At 34.9% G+C, this 27,272-nt stretch overlaps 1 protein-coding gene across 8 annotated transcripts in view; it reads right to left on the minus strand.

The window, feature by feature from the left end:
- CSNK1G3 (casein kinase 1 gamma 3) overlaps positions 1–27,272 on the minus strand; it is an 88,241-nt gene that overhangs the window by 21,493 nt on the left and 39,476 nt on the right. For all 8 annotated transcript variants that reach the window (XM_075021821.1, XM_075021829.1, XM_075021822.1 and 5 more), the window contains 4 exons: positions 12,407–12,555; positions 10,866–11,100; positions 228–313; positions 16–100 (listed from right to left, as the gene is read on the minus strand). In XM_075021821.1, coding sequence (XP_074877922.1) covers positions 16–100; positions 228–313; positions 10,866–11,100; positions 12,407–12,555 — 555 coding nt within the window. The remainder of the gene's footprint in view (positions 1–15; positions 101–227; positions 314–10,865; positions 11,101–12,406; positions 12,556–27,272) is intronic.

The raw sequence follows: 27,272 nt of genomic DNA on the forward strand, positions 1-27,272 counted from the left end.
AACAGTAGACATCACCTGGGAAGTTTTCACACAGCACTTCTATGGGGGTTGCTCGTTTTGTGTCTCCAATTTTCTGGTAACGTTCTTTTAATGTATCAGCCTATGACACAAAAACAAAACAAGCTTCTTAAGTTATACGGTTTGCAGACAAACTTTGAAAAAGAAAAAGATCATGGCAAGAAAAGCTGATGATCTGAAAATAGCATAAAGATACAAAAAATCACTACCTTTAAACCTTGCCACGGAAGGCTTCCTCTTAGAAAATACATAAACATGTGACCTAAAGCTTCCAAATCATCTCTTCTACTTTGCTCTGAAACAAAATTCAAATACTATTAGAACATTTAATCTGCATAGTTTTACATTATATTTAAAAGATTAGCTTCCAAATTATGGAAAAATAATTCTAAGGTATAAAGTATTTGAAATCAAAGTGAGCATGAAAAGCAGATGCAGACTGTAGGTATATTCATCTCAACAGTACTTTAAACAAATTATCTTGCTCTAAGAAATTGTTCTTATTTGAAAATGTATTTTGACCCTTTACATATATAATTGCATTTTAATTCTGATATTTTTTTGATCCATTAGTTGTGAACTTGAAAAAATTTAAGAAAGCTTTAATTTAACTCATTTTTCCTGTATAAATCATGGAAAAGTTGGTATGTTTCTCAGGAACCCCTTATGGAATTTCTGAGTAAGCCAAAGATGGACTGAAAGAGGCTCAAAAGTCTTATTATTTGATCAGAAAGCAGCATGGAGAGGCATGTACATACAGCCTGCTCTCAAGTCCAGCTGACTTAAAAGCTAAGTTACAGAAGACAATGTCTGGCATTGCTACAATTTTTCATCTGTAGTAGAGCAGTGGCGGTCCTTCAGAAAGTTTACAGAAGGTTAAAGAAAAAGGAAAGTAACAAGGAAAATGCAGTGCATTCAAAGTTCACAGTTTTTATAGTACATTCCATATTATTTTCAAATAAAATCCATTATTCTTAGGAAAGCTGAATTTAATAGAGAACAGTAAAAGTCTTTAAATGACTAGTAGAAAACAGATTTTTACATTTTCACCTGTCTTCATTCTGTACTGCTGTTGAAACAACTGTTACAGAGTGTATTATGATTTGTAGTAACAGGTAGTATCTACCTCTGACTTCCTCCCTGAGAGAAGGCAGAAAACTAAAATATTAAGGTTGTTTCTACTCAGTATTTTCACAAATACAAAATCACTATGCCTTGACAGCAAGAGAAATGGAGCAGAAAAATAAATGAAAAAATGTTTTGTTAGATTTTGAACACAGGAAAGTTAATAAAGCCAACATGGCTTTGATCGGATCAACACAAAATTTTGCCACAAATACACTGCATCTGAAAAACAATTCTTAATCTTCATATAAAAAGAGCAATTTACTTATTACTCTGTTTTCTACCCCTATCTTCTCATCTGAACACTGAGTAAACACATACTAGCAAATGAACAAGAAAAAAAACAAAAAAAAGTATGGTAATTCAGAGCATGAGCTACATCTAGCCCCTTACTTCATCAGACCACACATCTGCCAGCCATGAGGCTCTTTCACAGTTATTTCTCCTTCACACGTTTCCATGTTTCTAATTGCCTTGCCAACACTCTTCTTGTTTTGTCCACTCCTCCACTCTTACTGTCCTCCGCTGCCACTTTTCTCACTGAACACCCTCCAGACAATCTGGTCTTATTTGAATTTCTCTGCCAACCCTGCAACATCCCATTCACTGACTGACCATATGCTATCCTGATGCCAACCACACAGGTTAAGAAGAAAGCAGGAATAAGCAGTAGAGTTCTGTGCCTGACAGGTTTCAGTACATGAAAGAAATGTTGACTCCAGTTGCCTGCAGAAATCCTGTGCTCTTATGAGATAGGGTTGACACAGAGATCATGAGTACTTCAGAAGCACTGCTCATGACAAACATTTTGTGCATTGCAGTGTGTGGTTTATGTAAGAAAGATCAGTGGTAAGATAGTGCCAAAACATACACATATGTCACAAGCGCACAACAGATGGCCCATCTATGGGCAACACTAAGGTACAGCCCACAAAAATGTACTGGAAAGTTCTATTTGGTCTTTGCTAAAGGGACAATAATTCCTCTTTTGCATTAACTTCTATAGCTTATGCTGATGAAAAATTAACCTCTTCTCCTTTCAAAAAATTAAAAAAAAAAACTTACTGAGGCAATTGCTCCTTCACTGAGAGTCCTTTGTATGAAAGGAGAAACTTTCAATCTTTACCCTGAAATTCTTTCTAATTAAGAGGATTTTTTTTTTTAATAGCTTTGGACCATTTGGAGATACTTCTGTAGGATAGAATCTGCTATGGGAAAGGATTTTTTTATTTGTTTTCATTTTGGGGGAAGATTTTTATTTAGAATCCATCTGAGTTCTTCACTGATCGCTTTGGAGTAATTAAAAAATAGTAGTCAAATATCCTTTCCTATGGATGGAATTCTTCAAGATAAGCCTGAGAAACAGGAAACCCAAATATTATATTGCTATAGTTGGAAGAAGGACCTCTGAAAACTGGAAAAAAACTAGCAGTGGACCAGCTGAAACACAAAAGGATTTCAAGCATGATCTGGAGGAAGGGCTGCTGATGTACGCTGATCCTAATGCATCACAATTTAATGAGATTGAGAGGATCTGTTGCCTAAAAGGTCATACGATCCTAAGATGACAAACACACAATAAAGCTTCAGGGCACACAGTTTTCTCTCTCTCAAGGAGGTTACCTGAAGCTACCTAAATTAGTAAGAAACTAATACTTGATATTTAGTTCACAAGATATAAACAGATTAATCATCTCAATTCAAACAGGTTGATTTTAATAAGAACTAGAATCTCATTCAGCAGGCTATCTCCAGAAATTATCTTTTTTTAGCATACATGGTAAAGTAACCATAACACAGGTCGAAAAACAGACATTCAGTCTTCAGTAAGCATCCATTATAAACACTGCATTCCCCTCCAAAGTTTTACTGCTTGCTATAGCAATGCTTAAACAGTACGAACATACTATCCATTTAGATCAGAAAACACAGTATTAGCTACCAGGACGATTTCACAGTTTGATACGCAGGTTCATTACTGTAATCACAAAGTAGATGGAAAGTGACAATCTACATATCCTGAACTGTCAGTCTATAAGGTTTAGAAAAAAAAACAATTTGAAAGTTATCACCTGGAGTTTGTAGTCTTCGTAAAAATGATATGATTCTGTACAATAATATAATTTGAGGCGAAAAAATAGCATCCCTTCCTGAACAAAATCATGAATCCTGAAGTTAATGATTCTGGTTCAGAAAAGTGAAGTTGTATGCCAATTTTATCATAAGCACACATTGTACGCCATACTGTTGTGTTAAGAATAATGTAGACTTTATGGAAAAAATATACTATTTTCTGTTATACCTTTAATTAAGGAAGCGAAAATTTATTTAGCTCAGTTTGTATTAGAAGCTTTTTTTCATATAATGATAGATTCGTAAGGTTAGTTTACACAGAAAAAAGTATTTATCTAAAGCAGCTACAATCCTGCCCCTGAGGTACAGTAATAATTCAGTAGGTACGAGAAGGAGACTAGTAAGCTTCCCATGGGAGTCCTAGGTCTGGAAAAGGAATTCATCCTGCACTGCTGCCTCAGTGACAAGTAAAAGTTGCTAGGACTCCTGGAGGGTCATCAGCACAAAGCACAGCACCTAAATACAGAATCTCAGAATTTCCCAGTCAGAATCTACATTCTCTGGCATCCCCCTCTCTCCCTTCCTGAAAATGAAGGGGACTGGAGAAGAAGCATGGAGTAAGTTTATCCCCAAAAGAAATTTCCTTATAGAAGCAAGGGCACCAGCTACATGCTGATAAGGGCTGCAGAATATTTCTATTTCCTTCAAACAGCTATTTGAATAATGCCACATTGTTTTTCACATAGACAAAATATCTTCTATTCCATATACAAACTCCCAGCTTGGCACAAAACTACCAGAAACCCTTGACCAAATGTCTGTTTCTGGAACAAAAGGTTCTTGAAATAACTGGCTACAGGAGGTTCAGTAGCTATACATCACCTTCTATATATACCTCAAAAGAATGGGCCTTGAAAATCTTGTGCAAGTTTCAAGTAAACATATGCAAACATTTAAAGTCTTTGTATTGACTATGCAATTGTTATGACAGTTTTAAACACTATGGATCCTAAAATATACTTTTGATCAAAGGACAACATACTTTCTTATTCATACATACTAACGTAGAACCAGTTACAGTTCAACAAATGCATACTTGAAATCAACCTGTAAGAGAATTAAACCTGACAGACTCTCTCTTCTCTAAAAAATGCGTTTTCAGTTGAGTCAGCTGAAACTTTGGATAGTCAAGAAGCAGTAATACATGCATTAGTTTTGCTATTAGACCATTCAAGTTGCTGGTAAAATTACCTACAGATTAAAAATATTGCCCTAAAAAATCATCTTACTACCAGTATTTTCAGTGCTGAATATATCCTATATGCCACTGTCTCTGCAACCAAAGGGACAACAGAGCTTGAAGAACTTTACATCCTGTTCTGTACATCCCACCGCACAAATGAAATAAAACACTACATTTTTAGAGGGGAATCACAGAACACACAGAAAAAAACAAATGCTGCATAAAGGAGAGGCTATGAAACTAAGAGTCCCATTCATACTGTTCAGTGTTTGTTAGATCTAAGAGATAATGACAAATAGTTCTCTGTCACCCAAGAAATGCCTGCAAAATAATCAAGTCAAGAAAAACCACTGCTCTGAGTTTGAACTGAAGCAGGAGTTATTACATGAGGTTGTGCTCCTTTGCATGGTTTAGCAACATCACTGTAAAGATTTCAGAAATTCAATCTAAGCCTTTTCCATCTACATTTAAGAATTATCTATATATTTGAGAATCTCCTGTGAGAAGGAGACCTACTACAGTGAAGTGAGACAAGCTACTGAAAAGAGTATTAGCTTTGCCGCAGCTACCTTGGCCAGAGGAGCCAGTATATACCTATCCACTCTTCCCCATGGCTTTGCATCAGGCTGAGGAGTACAGAACTACCCACGATACACAAGCTGAATTTGGCAGAACCTTCATACACATCAAACAGGCTACCATTAGACAAAAATAACCTGTCCAACCAGAGATCAAAATTCTACCTAAGGAATGGAAAAGTCTCCCTTGAAAAAGGAAGTGTCATTTACTATATTCCTGTGTTAATATCAGATACGTAATCTCCTCAAAAATCAGTTATGTTCTTCAGGTTTCAAGTAATTACCAGTTTTACCTTTTGGTTTGTTTTCTTAAATGAGATTGGGGGTTGGGGGTTGTCTCTTATTTAAGAAGGACTGAAAAAGCTTATTTGATTTAAATTTGGTTGTATCACCTTAAGCTGACACCAACTTGGTATACCATGCCTGAAAAATAAAGCAGATGCTTCCCTTGCTTGAGGAACTTGCGTTCCAAGAGATATGTTTAGTAAGTTCAAACCCTGCTATCAAGTTTTTAAATTGTACTTGGTGTTAAATATTCATGATACCATCAGGAAATACTAGTATTTATACTATTATTCTTTAAATGAAAAATCATTTAATCTAATCTTAAAGCTCTTTGGCTCTAGTATAGCTTAACAACAATGCAGTTTCAGTCTTTACTTCGTGAAGAATAATAAACCTAGCAAACTTGACAAGATTACAATAGTTCAGTTACTTTTTACACATCCTTTTACTACGTGAATACACACAGAATTAAGGCCAACTTCATATACAATGCATTTTTGTATGGGTAAGTGGGGTGGGAGGTCTTTCATTGTATTTAAATCACCTGGAATATGCTATTATACTGTTTTAATTAAGAGACTGCTTCTTATCAAGAATTTCAAAACCCACTGACATCAATGATGACAAGACTTAGAGTCATGACAAATTTGTCATCATTGTGGTCATAACTAGAAAATATCATAGCACTAGTAGATACCGCTGGATTGTCCTTCCATTTTCAAACACTAAAGGAACTGCTCAAATACAGCTGCATACTGTGTTTATTTCTAAAACGTGGGGGAAAGGCCAAAATGTGTTCTAGTAGGCCCGTTCTAAGATATGATTTCAATACCATTGTGGAAATAAATTTAACTGAAAAAGGAAAAGGATTCCTATTTTGATACAACTGTAAAACAATAACATATCAGTTTAAGCTCATAACCATTACCTCTAATAAATATTTAAAAAGTTAATAAATAAACCGTTTATCCATCTGACAAACTTCCAACTGTAACTACTAAACCAGTAACAACTTAATGTGGTAAGAAAGTAGTGAAAGTTTTCTGCTCTGTGTGTACTAAAGGAACATGTATTACTGGCACAGGTTGCCCACAGGAGTTGTGGAGTCTCCCTCCTCGGGAGATATTTGAAAGCTGTCTGGACACAGTCCTGAACAACAGCTCTAGGTGGCCCTGCTTGAGCAAGGAGGTTGAACAAGACAACCTCCAGAGGTCCCTGCCAACCTCAACCATTCTACGATTAGCAGTCCACTACTGGAATCTTTCTTTACTTGCCAAGGGTCACCAGCCACTTCTGTAATGAGGAAAGGAACCACAGTGGCCATGATGCCATGGCAAATGGGGATGCTGATACTTAAACTCTTCACTGCTGAAATACATAACCAGTATCTTCTAATTTTGAGATGTTTTCCGAGATTCAAACCAGCAGTTGAAGATGCACAAAGTAGAATGAGGGTAATATCCTGATGGTCTAAAGTATCAGTTGAAATAAGGAGAGCTTCCTTCCCCTCATTTCCCCCATCCACATGAAAACATGTGGGTAGGCAGTTGAAAGCAAAGACAACTGTCAACTCTGAAGTAGTCAATATCGACCTTTGGAGACTTAGTCACTGACTGCAGAAGATGAACATCAGATGGCTGACATTGACTTTGGCCTTCCACTTACACCCTGAAATTACAGCCCTGTGGTAGACATAACTGAACACTTTATGAATCAACTCCTGAAACATGCCAGGTTTTTAGTGCATTAGTTTTTAGATTTCAATAAACTGAAAGGTTTGTTAGCTTTAATACGTAATGCTGAAACCTGTAGTTGTTTGTAATTTTCTTCATTATCCATTTGGTCTTCCTTTCCATGACAACTACTGCAAATCATCACTCTTTCCTTCTACAAGTAAGCACCACGTTCAGTGGCCCACCTTTTAATCTGCTATCACACTGCAAGCTGTATGTTTTAATCTGGAACCTGCAGTAAACTGCTACACAATTCCTTGTAAAATTTACTTTCATCAATTTATTGAACACCTTGAAATTCTTAAATTTTTATCACTGTATTCTACTTAGAATAAACTATTTAGAATGAATACTAACAAACAATCTTTAAAGATACAGACTGCAAATACAGTAATTTACATTTTTAACTCTGTAGGTTGCTTTGCAGACACGAACTATGCAGAAGTGCACATTAGTGTATCTTACAAAAGAATCACTACTCATACTATTTTATAAATATTTTTGTTTTTAAAAAAAAAAACTTGCTCATCAGTGAAAGGCTGAGTAGAAAACTACATGAAAACACTGACATGCTTCAGGTATTGAAAAAGTTCTGGAGAAGGACAAAATGTGTTGGAATCTAAATATGGAAACCAGGCCTATTTAAGTACTTAAGTTGCAGTTCAAAACTTAGGCCCTTCTACTCCTCAGCTCTTTTGTCCATGTCAATCTTGTTCACAAATTGCTTATTTGAAGGAAGGATGTTTCCAGAATTTGTTTATATTATCAGAAATGGAAGTCTGCAAGAACAATAATAATAAAAAAAAAAATCCCTCAAATCACCAAGACTCACCTTGCCAGCAAGAAGACGACATTTCTCACCTGTTTCATTTCATCTGTTCAACTACAACATGACAGTTAAACTTTATATTAATTAGCTTCTTTATGCATGAAAGCTTTAGTTTTAAAAAGAGAAAAGCAAACTGGGTAACTGTTTCACAGCTGCTCCATTACATAAAAATCCACTGAATAAGCTTAGCCAAGCAAGCTGTATTCCAGGATGTTTACAGAGCCCAGAGTCTCAATTACTTTCCACAAGACTTGGTTATATTCTAGATATTAAATGTGTTTCTTTGACAACCAATATTGTTGAAATTTGTGCATTCGTGATGTATAAGTACAAAGAATTACACCAGCGCTTCATATACTTGGCAGAAAGTATCTCAAATACCTGTTACTTACTTTAATCAATTTTATACTTTCTACAGAAGCCATTCCAAAAAAATGAAAAGATGGGCACAAGAGCCCAACCTCCTACCTTTAAAAAGGGAAGCAACTACTACTTTGTCTTATTTTCAGAACTAAAACCATGCATTTAAGGAAGGTAGCCACCGTGTGAAGATGTTTCCAGGATGTGTGACTGCTATTGAGATCTTAAAAGCAAGTCAGAAGGCTGCCTCCAAAATCAGCTATCAGATACAAAGGCAAGACAGCTACCCATTAAACAGAATTTTTTCCATTTCCCCTAAAATATGCAAAAGTTTTTTAAATTTTGTCTTACAGTACCCAAATACAGCTCTTATCAAGTGACTGGGATCAGCTGTCAGGAATTGTCCAATTCATATTAGACCACATGCTTCTAATAATCTGGGGATCTTACATGCACTGTTTCTCTTACATATGGATGCATAACATAGACATAGTTACACCTGCTTTTTTCCCCTACTTAACAGAGAAGTCTGAGGTTGTTTTAGAAATCTGTGTGGAGAAAGTGAGATCGACTCATGCCAAAATCTAGAATGAATGGCAGAATTGGTTTGTGCATCATGAAATTAAATCCTTCAGCTTTGCTTGTGAAGAAACAAAGTAGCAGGATGCAGAGATGGTAGTCAGGTGAAATACAATTCAAAACTAATTTTAAATTATAAAGTAATGTTTGGCCATGTGAAATCAATACCCTTTTAATATGTCAGCATAGAAAAACATCTTCTTTTCATCACCAGTTAAATGTACCTGCTTAAGTATTCCTCCTATCTGTTTTGAAGATTTACAGGTTTTGTTTAATTTGAAAAAGCTCCACATTCTTTAACTTGCCTGGAGATGCTGCAAATTTCCCAAGTTTGCTCTCCTGAAGTGGTGTTGAATGATGTTTTGTAAACACAGATCTACATTTGCCATGGAATGCACTAAACAGTAACTGTATATATTCTTTCTCTACATTTTCAGAGAAAAGGCATATCTGAAGTCAGTTTAGTAGTCAAGAAAGTTAAGACAGGTCCTGCATCCCAATTTATTTTGAGACTAAGGCAGGCACCAAGACAAAAGCAGAAATAGGCAGAAACGCCTCATAATAATTAAGTAAACAAATTTTTGCCTATAGAAGAGATAGTTCAATACTTTTTTTAAAAAAGCATAAAGGCTGAACGCACATGCCTAATAATGATCCTTTAAAGGAAATCTATTATGACTTTATTATAAAAAATACATTAAAATGAACTACATTTGAGATGCTGCAGTATGTTCAAAGAAGAGCAATGAAGCTGCTGAGGGGTCTAGAGCACAAGTCTTACGAGGAGCAGCTGAGGGAACTGGGGTTATTTAGCCTGGAGAAAAGGAGGCTGAGGGAAGAACTTGTCGCTCTCTACACCTGTAGAGAGGTGGGTGTTGGTCTCTTCTCCCAGGTAACAAGCAATAGGATAAGAGGAAATGGGCTCAAGTTGCACCAGGGGAGGTTTAGATTGGATATGAGGAAACAATTTTTCACCGAAAGGGTTGTCAAGCACTGGACCAGCCTGCCCAGAGAAGTGGTTGAGTGACCATCCCTGGAAGTATTTGAAAGATGTGTAGATGTGGTGCTTAGGGACATGGTTTAGTGGTGGACTTGGCAGTGTTAGGTTAACAGTTGGACTCAATGGTCTTAAAGTTCCTTTCCAAACTAAATGATTCTATAATTCTACGTGTTAACATCATTTTATCAGCTATGGCTGCTAACCACAAGCTACTATGGTCTGATTTTATTGATAAAGCACCTTAGTACTATCTCGAAAATGTGAATGGTTTCTCATTTGCCACAGTAACATGAAGTACCTTTGAACTGTAAGTATTGTGCAACATTTTTTATGATCAATTCAAAGAGCAACCTAATTAGTGACTACCATGCAATGATGAGCAACTGGTTTATACAAATTCAAAGGTGTCAAACCTGTTTTCACTAGAAAACCTCTATATAACTGGAATAAACAAAGACCGCTTTGAGTGTTCACTCACCTTTTTCCAGCTAAATTTACTCATTCAGTAACTTCTCTCTCTATATCCGGTCATTTCTTTAACTCATCATATTTACAACACTAGCATAACCTTTAACTACTCTGACAAAGCCTCATTAACAGTATAAGCCTTAAAAAAATAAATAAATAAATAGCAGGAAATAAGCATCAAATATAAGCTGCTTTTATTCCAGTGCATGGTAGCATTGAAAACCTATGTTGCTGCAACCTATTCACTTTGGTATCTCCAATAAGCATGCTGACTTCCCACCCCCCCCACCATGGCATATTCTAATGTGAAGATATTATAATACAAAAAGATACACCTCATCTTTCTTTTATGGATATCTAACAAAAATAACATAATTATTTGCTGAGACATGACCATGATGATTATTCCCATAAATAGTATTTCCATAAGGGTAAACTATAATTTAGCACAGTACATGAAACTTGCAGTTCTTAATGACTACAGACTGAGAAAAATTACAACTTGAAAACAAGATTATTTCAGACAAATGACAGCTGTTGAAGTCTTGTTTCTCCACTTAAAAAGCACACGTACCTTTTCCTAAATGCGTATTTATACTCATGTATCTAGCTGTTCCTGTAAGGCTCTTGCGTTCTCGATATGGTATGTGCTTCTTTGTTTCTGGATCTATATACTCCTTTGCCAAACCAAAATCTATAATATGAATAATTTGCTGGGTTTTGTTTCCAGGTCGTCCAACCAAGAAGTTCTCTGGTTTTACATCTCTGTATATCAACTTCTTTGAATGCACATATTCCATACGAGAAATCTTCAGTAAAAGAAAAAAACAACAGAAAGTTTAGTTTAAGCTTCAGGTCACTACATTAAATTGTGGTAGAAGCTAAATATCTTACATTGACTTCATATTTAGGGGAAATCACCCCTCCTATCACCTTAAAACCAAAGGGCTATTGCTCATAACAAGGTACCTCCTAGTTAAACCTAATGAAATCTGAGCACATCCCCTAAGCAGATACACCAAATGGTATATTGGAAACTTTCACACTGGACATTAGACATGAATCAGTATATAACAGAAGTTAGCTTCTTCAAGAACAGCTGGCACCAAGTATGTTTTGTGCACATTAAAACTATAATCAGAAATTATGTCATCAAGCAGCAACGTTCCATGTAGATTTATTACATATTAAAGGTAAACGAGAGAAGCCCTGAAAATTCACCACTATGCATATAACCTCCATCCTAGCTGGATCACATTCTACCAAAATTTATATATTCAGAAAGGAACAGCAAGTATTAAAGAAAGATGACCTTTGGATCAGTGATGACTTGAGCATTTTAAAAAAATAACTTTGTCATTTTGGCTGCAAATAAGCTGATTATGTCTATTATGTCTATAGTTGCAGGCCTGTTATACAATTACAGTCCTGTTTTAAACAGCTATTTTTACCCTTCTTGGGTAAAAATATCACTACCTATTTAGGGAAGTGGAAATTCAGTATTATTAATATTTCATAAGGACTTATTTAAAACACATTGTATCAAGGTAACCATGCAAAGCCTTATTTCTCTTTCTCCTCCCACTTCTACTCACCCTCAGGTGGGAACCAAATCAGGAAATCTTCAAAAAAAGGGAAAAATTCTTCATTGAACAATTTTGTACTATTTTAGTATTTCTGAAAGGGTTTGGGGGATTTTTTTGTTTATTTGTTTGCGTTCTTTCCAAGAAAGCCCAGGAAAAATATTTATGCTATATAGTAGTCCCATCATCCAGCTGCTTTCATGGATTGAAATTATTTTTGTTTCATGAAGGTTTTCTTTTTAATTCAGTATGTCAAACTAAAAATTCATGATTTCAGGTTGTGATTATGAGAACTCAGAAGACACAATGAAGCTACGTTCATGCAATGATTCTTGAAAAACTAGAACAAAGTAAATTAAAGTGACATATAACATTCTTCCTGCTAAAACTGTATCACAGGCTCTTTAGAAACTACCAACACCAATCTAAAACATGCGAAGTACAAATCTCTTAAGTGAAATAAGTATTTAATCCATTGAAGACTGACTTAGTTATTCAAATGAACACTCAAGTTAACATCTATTCTACTTACCAACTGTATGGCTATCATAAGAACGGTTTTAAGAGAAAATGTCCTACCACACAAGTCAAATAAATCTTCCAGACTAGGTCCAAGTAGCTCTAGCACCATGGCATTATATTTGCCACATGGGCCAAAATAGTAAACCTGAGGTATTCCATCTGTAAAATGAAGACACAAAGTAATTATAAGAGGTTAAATAAGAATAATGAACATACCAGTAAAATTCCTACCTGATTTCAAATTGATCTGAAGTTAAAAATACATTTCTCACACAACAGCAACAATAAAACCTTGCAAAAACTACATGTAAAAGATACAACGGGAGTACTGAAGGTAGTACCAGTTTCATTAAATATTTTATGTATATTACATTTTTGACTTGTGAAAGATCTAAAGTTTTTTAATAAAAAATAAAAATCAGAACCTATCTGTTCAGTTTTGTAACTGTAAATTGAAACAGGATTTTAAGAATGTATGAAAACAGGGTTAAATAAGGTCTTTTTAAAAAAACACAAATTAAAATTTGTAAATTAAGGCTATGACAAACCTATATTCAGGAATAAAACCACCTTACTATCTCTAGAAATCATTTAAAAATCCAAAAGAGGTTAACAAATCCTCAAGTTTAATGAGACATTAAGTTTTAGATGCATCATCAAAATAAATACATGACAAATTGTTATCATCATCACTTGTATTATTTTTTTTCCCAAATACAAGCATTTTCTACTTATATTTGCACTGGAAGGCTTCTCCTATCTTCTCTTCCTCCATTATTTTTAGTTTCTGTTTAGATAGTACATAAAAGAAAATATTTTTCTTAAATGTGTGTTAGCCCATTAAAAATCTAAACACCACACAGTGGAAATTTGGGGGGGTTAAACTAGATTTCTAGTAGAATGTGTGGTAGACTGAGATTTATTAATTCAAACTATGTGTAGGATTTTTTTTTTTTAATGTAATCATAAGAACAGATGACAAAAGGAACTTTCAGAAGTCTCAAGGGCAACCTATGACAAAGATTCACCCTGATTTCACTTCTAATGTATCACACCAGACACCACTCAACTTCTTAAATTCTTTAAAAATTGATGTCCAGAAAGAATCCACTAAATTCTATTCGTACTGTCAAATCATTACAATTATTTAAAAGAATATCTTTGAATAAAACACAATTTCACATTTAAATTTTTATACTAACACACAAAAATTTTTAAGTTTTAGTTGTATAATTATTTTTTTTTACTTAGTAAATTATTAAAATAAAAATTAAGTTCAGAACAAAACATACATCATTTCCAAACACAATATACAGGTACAAAAATATCCCACTGTATGTTCAGGTAACAAATCTCTTAAATACTTTGTAAACAGGTGTAAAATACATCTACCTTGGAGGACAAAAGACAAGTTTAGTGTTAAAGCTACATTTGTTTTCAAATCTTGCATGGACTCTAAAATTATTTCTAAGTCTAAGATTTTTCCTGGTGCAAAATATCAGTGTTATATTCTCCAACACAAAACACTTGAAGAATATGTTAATTTGAGGTTCATAAAAACTATAAAAAACAAAGACTGTACTACTGTGTTGAAACATTGATTTTTGTGAGTTTTCTATGGCAGAGTCCAGAAACCCTGGCAGGAACACATAATTACAGTACACGTTTCCTCAGACAGCTGGTGATAGCAAGGCCATTGAAGTCTTGAAAACTAGGGCTAACAGTCACATGTGTTGCACTGAGAAGATTCCCTTACTATCTAGTCTGTTAGGGAAATCACTGAACAAAGGTCTCCTGATGTGCAGCTCCTTAGACCCGCGAAACTACCTGTTACCTGTAAAAATTACTTCTTTTCCCTGAACAGAAGCACAATAAGCATGTCCATATAAAAAGGCTTCTCCTGGCACAGCAGGAGAACCAGTTAAATGTGTTTAACAAATCAGTTAAAGGTATCTAAACCTTTAGCAGAGACATATCCAACTTTCAGTTTAAGTTAGCAGTGCACTTAAGATCATCTGCTTCATTACAAAGTGTTTCCTGAAAGAATATTTGACAAAATAAATGCAGACATCAAAAGATTGGAAATATTCTTTAATGTTCTCAAGCACTGCATTTACAACTATGCTAGCAACAACGCCACGTTCTATCTTCATGTTCATATATACTCGTGTTCTTCACCAACACAATGAACACCACATATATTCAAAAAACCAATATGAAAATATCCTGCACTTCTGGACTTTATGGCTTGATATAAACACCTGCCTTAAAAAGCCAAGCAACCCAGAAATTTGAAAATAGCGGTATTTAAAGCCTTATGATCCAATTTTACTTTCGCCTTTTTGTACATATGCATTGTGTGACTATATAATTAAAAATAACTTGTTATCATTGCCTCTATTCATCTTGCACTTCCTCATATGCACAGAAGCTCTTCCTCATTCAGCAGAATGAATTTTGTTCACTTAAGGAAGCTAGTTATTCTGCATTTTTTTTGCTCTTCAGTATGTGTCCTCTGTGTCTTATTTACTCTAAATATTCAATACTCTGAACACGTATTTTTGCTTTCATGTGAGCTTTTTCTATGGTGTCCATTGTTACAATACTGTACTATACAGAACTAGAAAACCTATTTTCAGAATACCCTAATGAAACACTGGATTTTACCTGCCATCTCTGCAGATCAAATGTAAGTTTAAAAATGAAAACAACCCTAACTCTGGGTGTTTTTTTGAGGTACATCAAGTCTCAAGTTTTTCATACCTTACTACAGTGCTACTTACACTCAGGGCAAGAGATTTGTCATTTTGTCCGCTACAGCTTTGGGTAAAACTTACTGTTTTAGCAAAACTAAAAACAAATGAATGAATGCAGCATTTTAAAGAGCATTTTCACTAATCTCTTTTCCTACAAGTGAGAATAATGACAATATAACCCCTAAAAATCCAGTTTAACTGTCCAATTTTCTGAAGACTAGAGTTTCCATTGATTTTTAAATATGTATAATCATACCCATATCTATACTAATATACTTAACATGCATGATCATACCCATTTCAGAAAGACTTCACAAGAGTACCTTATTGCTACTAATGAAGGAGCATAGACCACATTGCACACTACATGAGAACATGGTACAAGACAGTGGTTTTAGTTTCAAAAAGATCATCCCTAATTATCAGAAAATGGATTAGAAAAGGTACTTGTACACATAAGTGGATATCATAACTCTACAATTCAAGTTTTCTGACTCCACTTTCTGGTATGGTGGAATTATACATGGAAATGTGGATGTACCTGCAGCAGCAAATTAAGTTATCCAACAGATGTACAGAAGCATAAGTCCCCCCCCAAAAAAAACAAAACCAAAACCAAACCACCTGAGCATACAAAGAGAAAGAAAAGCACGGGGAATTTGGAAGAAAGAGCACCACTTGTAATGGCCTGAGACACATTCTGAGAATCTCTGTTCTTTTAACTGCACATTTAAAAACATTAACTCCAAAATATTCTCAAGAGAAGTTAGTCTCCTCTATTACCACTGCATCTGCTCTGTGTTTCTTTGTAAGATTTTAAAACATCAAATGCACTTCGAAAATACAGAAGCCAGAAGACTTTTGGGCTTTGTCTAGGTTTATAGGACTTGTTACCATGACTACATGCTAGTAAAAGAGAAAACATCTGTAGAAAGGAATTTGTGACATTGTCAGATTTGTAGGCAGAGTTGCCAATTTCAGAAGTGTGTTTATAGGAGCTGTCAAAAACACCCTTTAACATTTTAATCTACCACATCATACCATGAAAGCACCACAGCAACTCCTGTTAAGTATACATCCAGGGCAGGATGTTAGTGTTTCACCTGTGATCAATTTCATTTTATTTAACATGGCAAGAACAGTACTCATTCTACCCACAACACTTCATCTTCTGATAGGATGAAAACTTTGGAATACCCTAAACTGTTTAACATGCTGTTACTAACTTCTGCAAGGCAGATATGGAGTATTATGTCTAAAGTTCTCCCTGTTTATGGAAACATTTCATATTAACAGCTCAAAGTACTAGAAGTTTGGGGGGTTTGTTTTGTTTTTTTAAACAAAATAGTCTTGCTGGTTTTGCTTAAAAACAATAACCTAACATCATTCTGTTATTTGCACTATTTCTTCATGTCTCTGGATGTCCAGAAGAAAAGTCAGAAAGTAACATGTTACTAATAAGAGAGTATCTGAGTTTTTTTCCCCACAATAGACATATAATGTAAGCTCTTTTATAAATATCTGTAAGAAAAAATAGTTAAGTTAGAAAAAAAACACTTTCATTTCTAGAAAATGAAGAATTCACCCTTTTGTTGACAGGATATTCCAATACTTACTACCAATTAAGAGTGTGTATTTTGTTTACATTTTTAATTAGTCTGGCTTCAACAATTGAAGCCCTTTGGTGTAAGAATGTAAGAAGGAAATACTAGGAACTTAAGACACATCCCAGTCTTCTTTCTGTGAAATTAAAGTCGGTGTTCTAAATATCTTGCTCAACAATTACTCTGATTACTATTCAACCCCTTCTATTAGAGCTTTATGGATCCTCTGCCCCATTCTCAAAAATCCTTTTTAAAAAAGAAGCACACACACCCCTTCCAAATTATGTGCAGAATTCAATGATTGTCACACTAATATCCCTATAAAGCTACAAGTAACTTCCTGTTCTTCTGCCAATGAAGAAACTTACCTGTGGCCAAAAAACAGTAACACATACTCCCACTAAATTAACACTAAACCATCTAATTCCTTTCTATGTTTACAACTTTGAATACAGTATCCTTATTTTCTGATATGAGTCACATTTGCTTATCACTAGATGTTTATACTTGCTAACAAGTAAAAAACTTTCACCTGAGTGGAATCAATTTACTGAAGCCATCTATTATACTTGATGTGACTGCCCTGTCAAACTTGCAAATCCAATTTAAACCAATATGACTTTCAATCCCATTTTACTCAAGACAAAGAACAAGAAAGTCTTGACTTGGAAATTCACTACTTGACTACTGCTTGGATTCCAGTTTCTTTTTCTATAAAAGTTAATTTTCATTAGCCACCTAAAACATTGCTGCTGTACACCAGTGGTCTCCAAAATAGAGTGCAGACACCCAAAAAGTATGCAAGACTATCCACTGGAGTGCTGAAAAAAAACCATGCGAACTTATATTTATTTTTTATCTAAAAATAAGAAATGAAGCTTTGCTAATATTAAACGTACAGCTTGACACTAGAGCCCTCACTCCGTCAGATGGTTGTGTCACATATGGTACGCACAGGAGAGATCCTGGCAGAAGAGTGGGAATACAGAGATGACAGCAGCGCTCACTCACTTTTGGCTTATTGCAGTTTATGTGTGCCTAGTCAAATGGATTTATGGATTATATTGTTTAGTTTTCACTAAACTACCCCTCACAAAATGGACAAGCCGCTTAAAACAATTCCTACAAAGAAACCACACACTTAAGATAATGCTACTAACGCTAGTACAGGCAAACAAGAAAACAGCAAAGCTGACACTTCCACTCCCTGTACAACCTTTTTTTCAAGAAGAATTTCTTGAAAAGCTAACTACAGAAGACTACCACCTTATGATTATCAGATGAAGAAAACTGCATTAAGTATTCTGTATAAATTATCATGTTGTGATAAAAATCATGAATCATCAAAATATCAAAATCAAAAATCTCATCAAAACATCAAATAAGGGGCACATATCCTCCAGTTAGTAATTTTTTCCATAACTGTATACATTGCAATCCCTCCAATATGTTACTATTAGTAAGTCAGACTTACACTTCACTTTATACTCAGAGAGTAGAAAAGGAAAACAAGTGTTGTTTTCTTTTCTCCTGTTCCCCGTTTCTTGGTACTGAGTAATGAGTTATTGAATAGAACCACCTCTGTCATCATGACTGGTTTATCACTCAAATGCTTTAGTTCACCATGTTTAGGTACATGGTGTCCAGAAAGTTTTTAAAGCTGACAGGTTTCACTTCCTCTATAATGACGACAAGATAAAAACATTTGAATAAAGAAAACATTATTAGTAGATTACAACTGTATCTGTCAAACATCTTGAAAATAAATAAAAATCACGCAGAAGTTATTTCCAGTTCATTACCATTACGACCTTGGCTGCTATCTTTTTCAAGAACTTCAGCATCAAACCTGATTTAAGCCTGAAGCTACATGCTGTTCACTGCAATTATCTAATGCAATATACATAGTGATTAGCATGAACACAGATCCATATCTTAAAGCAAAAATTCCAGCTACTTAAACACAGATACTACATAGTAGCCTCAATTATTGCATGTGTGTGTCCTCATTCAGAAAAAAAAAAATTAACTTGATAAACAAGCAGCAGAGACTGACTGTCAAAGAAATACGTAACACAAACATCTACTGCAATACCATTTGTACTTAACCTTGTGTTCCTAATCTACCACTGACTTAATTTTGAGTAGCATCTTGGCAAAACATCTCTATGAAATACAACCTAAATTTGTAAAGCTATTAAGCAAGCAAGATGCTTTTCAGTGCTTTTCAGTTTCTTGTAATATTAGTTTCCTTTTAGAGTCTCCTCTAAGCCAGTGAGGAAACCCACCTACTGATGTGATCTGCATTATATCTTATTGCTTAAATTATCTGTTAAAGCAGATCCATAAACACCAGTAAAATATACAAGATTTTCTGTATTCAGTTTCCTATACCCTACTGCCTTTTATCTGTAGTTTTAATTTTCATATGTGGCATTTCATTGGACACAAACAACATACCCTAAACTGAGTAGATGGAAGATTTGCAGTAACAGCCATCTTCCATGGCAGCTTCATGCTGGTATTCTGTCAAGGATGCAATTCAACAACCTGCCACAAACACAAGTACTCCCTACTAAGACTACAGAATGTGGCCTGAATCCTCTGACAGTAAGCGATTACAAAATCCAGAATAGCGCCATGCATGGTTTTTGACTCGAATCAAACGATGCATACACAAAACCATGCATACACAAAAAGCCATACAATCTCCAGAAATGTAGCTCTTTATGGCTACTGAAACCATGATTATCCAAGCGCTGTAAAACTCTAAACATGGAATGAGATACTATATAAACAATATGACTTCAGCACTGCTAAAATGCCACATTGGAGGCACACACTACAACACTTAGACTACATTTCTTATTTATAAATACAAGAATACGTTTAAAAATATAAGAAACAGTAAGATTTTTTCCATTAAAATAGATCTACTATAACTAGTTATTTACATTACTAAAACAGAATCAGACATGCATTTTTATTGTAAGCTTTATTAAATCAAATAGCCATTTATCTAACATTCACAATGTTCTGCAAGCCATACCATCAAGCCTCCTTCACTATTACAGCTATTACATTTTACACAAAAAACACTGATTAATCTCTGAAGTCTGTGTGATGTCACATTCCAAAATCAGTACAAGTTTTTGTATACCACCAGGCTTCCTGTAGTCAGTAATCATTGTTTCTCAGAAACAATAACAGGTGCACCTATAAGTTACATTTAAATTTATGCAGCTGCCGTTCTTACCTGATCTCTTGCACTTATTCTAGGGGGGAAAAAAAAAAAAATCACTTTAAATATAAATTGAGAGAATTCTGTACATTTACTGAAGCCAAATGCTAGAACAGACTGGCATAAAACAAGAAAAACTGCCAGCAACATTTCTTATAGTTTTTGCTGGACTATACTTAAAATAATAAGTTTGTAATTATCATCATCATTCATTCACTTAAATGTAAATATTAGCATATTCACATTAATAATTGAGCAGCTCAACCTTCCTGTTAAAGTATATCGGCAGCAACAGAACTCAAAACGGAGTCAGCTTTTTCACCAAACAACTCACAACAACACCACAGCAGTCATCAGTACACAGATTAACAGTGCATATGAACAGATACCTTTTCAGTCAAGAGATTCATTATTTGATTTGGTTTAAGTGCTTTTAAAATAAATTTTTACATTAAGCACAGAGCATGATTTTCTAAGTTCACCTGCCCCGTATTTTTATTATTGAATAGAGATTGAAAAACACTTCAACTAACTGCTTATTGTTTATTCTCCTGTCAAAGTAGTACAAAAGTAATATAGTACAGCATTACTAAAAAAAATTTTAAAAAAAATCAGTTTTCAGTTTAAGACCAAATTCTCAGCTACCTACCTAAGAGTGTAGCTCAAAGAAACATTCATGTGAAGTTACTAAAACAATTCACTTTGCATTTATACTGAATGACTGTTAGCAAGATATATGGAGTGGTTATGAAGTGAGACAACTCAAAAGACACATACATAACTCATAAAACATTATTTACATATGTAAAACTAAGAACTACTTAGATACTTCCTCATGATATGGTAGAATATCAACCTAGTAAATAAGCTACAATCTAGCAATTGAGAAAGGAATTAAGAAATCATAATGAAGCAATGATAATTTTGTCTTGGGAGGAGTTAGAGGAGAGCACAGATGCTGATACACTGTCATGAAGCCATGCTGTGCTGCATTTTCTTCCACAGGCTGGTGGAAGGCAGGGTGTCTATCGCCCAGGGGATGAACTAGAGAAATGATCTCAATAGCAATCAGAAATCCCATTGTCTTCTCCAATATAAAAGTAGTATTTTTAGTAGATCACAGCGAGAGATTAAAAAAAAAATGCCTATCACTATCTTAAATACAAAAGATAGCATCCCTTTCAGTGCCAGTATCTGCCTCATGCATTCTATATCCTGAATACAGTTGTATAAAAAAATAGAAAAAATGTCATTCAACATTCAAATCTGATACACACTGAAGCTGATCTGAACTGAAATTAGATGAAGAATCACATTTTCGTTACCATAAATATTTTTGTCTTTATCTACAGGGAAAATCACTGAACACTGAAGTATTGAACTTCATTCTTGGCCCCCAGCCCATCAAACACCTTTTCAAGACAGAATACAAAGAAAAAACTATTAACGGCAATGTCTACCCTACCAGTCAACCTTAAACTGTGCATAATGTACCTTGTAATAAAGCGATCAATCTCAAGCCTTAAGGCAATCTGCACCAAAAAAAATCAGAAATTCAGAGTATTTCAAATTGACTTTGCTACATTCTCAAACCAAAACACAATCATCAATCTGAAGAATCCCGACATGCTCAAAGTGCTAAACTAAATATTCCGCTGAGCTACCAAAATGGTGAGTAGATGCCACTCCTCTACAACAGCAGCTGACCACCATGCACAAATGCTTAGTACTTCCCTGGCTGCAACTTCTCAAGATTACATACAGACTTGTTCTTACACTAACAGTGTTTACTATCCAATACATACACAAGTGATCTGGTAACACTTCTGTATCTTCCAAAATCACATTGTGCCAGCACTGCAATCTTCTTCAACCATTAACCCAGTGGTAACGTTTTCATTACCACTGTCCAAGTAATATGATTCTCTTATGTCTAAGGTAGGCTCTCATGACCTCAAAATTGAAAAACATATTTTTAGATAGCAATGCAAAGTGCATTTACCACATGACTGTTAGTACCAAACCATGAAAGATATTCTCATGTACAGAATGCAATATTTCGCATTCATTTCACACTGGCCATAACCTTTTAAAATAAAACACATTTTTCCACAGTATACAAATAGGTATCTTACACATGCACTGGCCACCCTGTAAGAAAATATTTGACTGCCAGCTTTAAGAGTGGAAGTGTTAGCTAGACTTCAGCTCAAAAAATAGAAGTACGAAAGTTAAGAAAAATAAAACACTATTAACAATACTGAGCATCTGCCTTCTCTGAAACATTAATACAGCAGTTTCAGAAGTAGGATAATCCACAGCTGAATAGATCTTTGCCTCTTTCAAAAATGACTTCAAATGAAAAACTAAGATTTAACAATGGATACCCCTTGTTGCTGTAGACAGGTACTATAGTAACAATCTGTTCTTGGTAAAACAGCAGCATTGCAGACGCAAGCTCTACTAAGGCAGGTTAAGCAGCAGGAGCCACGCCATTCTTTTGTTCCACCTGTCAGATGGGTAAATATAAAAGTCCTCATTCACTTGTAAAGACTCTCAGACAATAAAAGTTTTCATGCTCTTGAACACATAACAATACTTAACCTCTTTCAGATGCACACAGATTCCTTATTGCAAAAGGGAACTGACCCATACTGTAAATACGTGTCAAAGAAATAAAACATTTTAAAAGTTTTCACCAATAAGGTTTTTAAATAGAAGAAAGCCTACATTAAAAAACTTCTCACCTTTACTGCTCAATACTCAAATTAAGCCAGCATTTACTGATTCCCCCTCGACCCCTCAGTCCCTCCTAGTAGGAAAGAACACTGAATTCAGGTGCAGCTATATTATGGGCATAGCACATGAAATACATCTACAGCTTGTCTTCTTATCATGAGGAGAAAGATAGTGCAAAAGATGAATACAAAAATCAATTAAAAAAACCCAAAACTTCTTCTATTCATTCCAAGTCTTAGTGTAATTTCAGGTAAGAATTCAGCTACAGTTTTATTTGTAGTACTGAACTTATGATGATGTATCAGGTTTTCTTATCATTCATACTTGGATATTAAGAAAATACACTTTTACTAGAATTTTATTAGGATTAAAGGTATTTTAAGTTCCATCTGTAGATTACTCACTCAGTTGACTAGAAATTTCTGCATACTGACTAAATGATCTCAAATTTCATGAGGAGAAGATGCCCACAGTTACTGAATGACATGAAGATTATGCAGAAAAGAGACAGCAATTTTCATAAAAACCTCTATTGGCATATAAAACTTAAATGAAAACTAAACAATGATGTGACTATAATAAGCCACTTAAACTAAATTAAGAACTATTTTTAATAAGTTTTAGATCCATGTCCCTGAATAATTAAAAATCTTTCAAAAAAGCTCAGAAATACATAAAATGTTTCCTGTTTAAGAAAGATTCCTGACATTTTTTCCTGGCAAACACCTACATGCTATTGCACATTAACAGGCATGTTCAGAAAAAGCATATAACAAAGTTACAGATTATAACCCTTTTTTATGAGCATATTCTCTCCAAAGGAATACAGTTGTGAAATGTTAATGTTTTTTCAAGCAAGTCAAAAGCACTTTTTATTAAATACAAAGAATGAATACTCTCAGTTCAAAAGTCCTGTGTATAAAAACTGCACATCTACCATATTTCATATCTATTTTTCCCTTGTTCTTTCACAGAGTAGTGCAATAAAAGACCCCCCAATTTTTTTTCACTCAAGCATGTCTTCCATCTTCATGGCATTCAAGACACAGAATAGCAAGACTCTTATCACAGAAATTAATAATAATAATAAAAAAATTTGAGTCACAAGGTCATTAGAAAAGAAAGAAAAGGGATATTGTAAGTAGACTTGTAGTAGACAAATACTGGCTGGACATAAGGTAATACCAAGAAAATATACAATTTCAAAATGCTACTCCTTCCACCAAGGGCACTTACAAGGTCAGAGGAAGCACTAAGATGCTCTGTTAAAAAGGGTCAGAAGGTAAGATAATCTGTCACACAGTAACATTTTCTTTACTTGCTTTCAGGAAGCTATTTCAGGAAAACAACCTCATTTTTTTCCAAAACAAGTAATGCATATGTTAATGTCTCTCCCTCCTCCCCATGCCACCCCCAAATAAACTGGGATTTCACAAGTACTACAGGTATTTTATCCCTTAACCTTCAGTTTATTTCACACTAAGCATGAGTCTGTAGCATAACCTGTGGAATTAATGGTTCTTACTTGTGGAAAATGAAGTTTTGTTTATAGAAAATAATGGCTCTGTTTACAAGATTGGGAAAGAAACGGAGTACTATTCCTTTTTCACCAGTTGATTCTGAAACCATTTTTTAGTCATCACTTTCTATTAATACACATGTATGCATGAGAACAAGTGAAACAGCTATTTAATACAATTAAATGCAAAATAAGCAGTCCACACTCACATATAAAGCTATCAGCCAAATTACAATAAGTTTTGTGTGAATAAACAAAAACAGCTGTGGAAAAGACTACTTCATCATGATCAAGAAAGCCTGCAAATGTGGATTTTTAGAAGTTTAGAAGCCAGCAAGCTCTAGACAATGGGAACTGCTAGTTGTCCTAGTTTCACCTGGGATAGAGTTTTCTTTCTAGTACCTGGTATAGTGTTATGTTTTGGATTTAGTGTGAGAAGAATGTTGATAACACACTGATGTCTTCAGTTGTTGCTAAGTCAAAGATTTTTCAGCTTCTCATGCCCAGCCAGCAAGAAGGTTGGAGGGGCACAAGAAGTTGGGAGGGGACACAGCCAGGGCAGCTGACCCAAACTGGCCAAAGGTATGTTCCATACCATGTGACATCATGCCTAGTACATAAACTGGGAGGAGCTGGCCTAGGGGGGTCACTGCTCAGGAACTAACTTGGCATCAGTTGGCAAGTGGTAAGCAATTGCACTGTGCATCACTTGTTGAGTATATTCTAATCCTTTTATTACTATTTTAATTTTATTATTGTTATTGTTATCATTTTCTTTCTTTCTGTTCTACTAAACTGTTCTTATCTCAACGCATGGGTTTTACTCCCCATCCCCAGTTCTCTCCCCCATCCCACTGGGTGAGGGTGAAGTGAGTGAGCAGCTGCATCATTCTTAGTTGCTGGCTGGGGTTAAACCACAACACTACTACAGCAACTACTTATCAGAAATCTCCTATCTACTCACAATTACTATACTTCAATTTTTTTCCAGCAAAACCAGCTATTTTTAGACCTCCTGCAACAGACTCTTCTGCCACTTGCACAATGAAGATACATTTCCTTCAATTTACTCTCCCTCTGACAGAAGTAAAACCACTGCCCATAAAGCAACACTATCTATATGGATAGATCTGGCATAAGATTTTTAGTATTTCCTGTTCTATGTAGGAAGGATCAGCTGCTTTCTGAATTTATCACTTGGTCCATCAACTTTCTACCTCTACGTTTTCCAACTGTTCATGTGACAAAATTTCTTAAATCTACACTTGACAGTAAACACCTATGTCAGAAAAAAAAAATTAGTGAAGTAAAACAAACTGCATCCAATTACACAAGGACAGAAATTATATAATTCTTCAACTTCCTTCCTAAAAGAATCTTAGGCTGCATAACTTCCTGGGCTCAAGGACCCAGCATTTTTTTTAACTTCTAAGAAGATGGCAGCATATTACTTTCTTCATGATGAGTCTTTACCACAAAACCCATTAAAATGAGTCTCAAGTGGGGTACCTAACAAAGTCAGACAAGACTCAGAAAAGAACTTGCAGGGTTCTACACCTGCTAGGGAAGGCTTTCCCTCGAATAGAAGTAGGTTACTTCAGAAACAGAGGAGGTCTATAACAAGCTTCTTCAAAAATACTGCAGGTGGATAGTACCTCATCAGGTTTATCTTCTTGTTTTCATCCCAAAGGTCTCCTCACCTTCATGCAAAGAGTCAGAGAGATCATTCTCCTTTACATTACTTCAATAAGGCAACAGAGAAAGCAATAAAGTTGCAACCAACAAATTGGGTTACAAAGGCTGAATGATATCTGAAGTAAAGTAGATTAACTTTGACTTGCCTACATTCTTACATTAAACACGGTCCCCCAATCTTATTCAGTAAACAAAAAGGGAAACAAAATTCCATTTGCCAAGACATTTTTCCCAAGAAACATTCCCATAAAGGTTCCTACCTCTGAGAAGCATTGTCTCTTTTCTGCAGACTGATCCAGTAATTACAGTTTTATTCTTACTTCCACTACACAGCTCCTTTGCAATTTTAGATTGTTACACCTTGTTTTTCACAGCTGGGTGCTGTCCCTAACTTGTGGGTTGCCTCTCATTAGTTAAGCAATTAAGATCTCTGCTTTGCACTTATCAGCTATTTCACAATGCTAGTCTAGTGTATGCTGACAATTTACAACTACTTACAAAAAACCAGACATTATACCCCAATGACTTTCTCCACTTAGCAAGCATATACAACTCAACATTTTGACTAGACATTCTGCAACTTAATTTTCCACCTATGAACAGGAACAGACAATGTCATGTCTTGTGAAGAGTTATCTCTGAAGATTCCTGGTTGCAGAGCATTCATACTACAGCATCAAAAAAAAGTTCTGTATTAACTGAAAGTATTAGAAAGTATGTTTCCCTAGAGAGGGTCTTTAAAGAAGAGTACACAATTTTGAAAGCTACCTAACTAGAGAAACACTATCCAGTCTGTGCACCAATGAACATATGATCCTGAATTTTTGGAAGTGAAAGTAGTATTTTAAAAGTATTGAAATGCATCATAACAGTCACATTCAAGGCAACAAAATGAAGCAGTATAGGCATGTTCATTTTGTATTCCCTGACTTTCAGAGATGACTTTTCAGCTTCAATAGTATTTTATTGTAGTTTAAGCATAACTTCAAAATCACGGTTACAAAATTCAAGTTGCCTTTGATAGAAAAAAAACAAACATGAGTGTGCACGTAGAAAACCACTATTAGTAATCCATTTTATACAATAAACTTCTAGATTAGTAGAAAATAGAAAAAATAACTAACTACATGACCTATCAAAAAACTATTCTACGGATTAAAGGAACATTTTCAGGAAAAATGTATTGTAAGATTTTTTCCTACGGTATAACTGATTTAGGGAAGATTTGTACTCACTTTCCTACTTTAAGAAGCTTCACATCTTGCTAACTGACTATACGCAATTTTGTGAAAGGCACAAAAAATGTGAGAAGTTTTAGGTAT

Source organism: Buteo buteo, chromosome Z (genome assembly GCF_964188355.1).
Source record: "Buteo buteo chromosome Z, bButBut1.hap1.1, whole genome shotgun sequence".
NCBI lineage: Eukaryota > Metazoa > Chordata > Aves > Accipitriformes > Accipitridae > Buteo > Buteo buteo.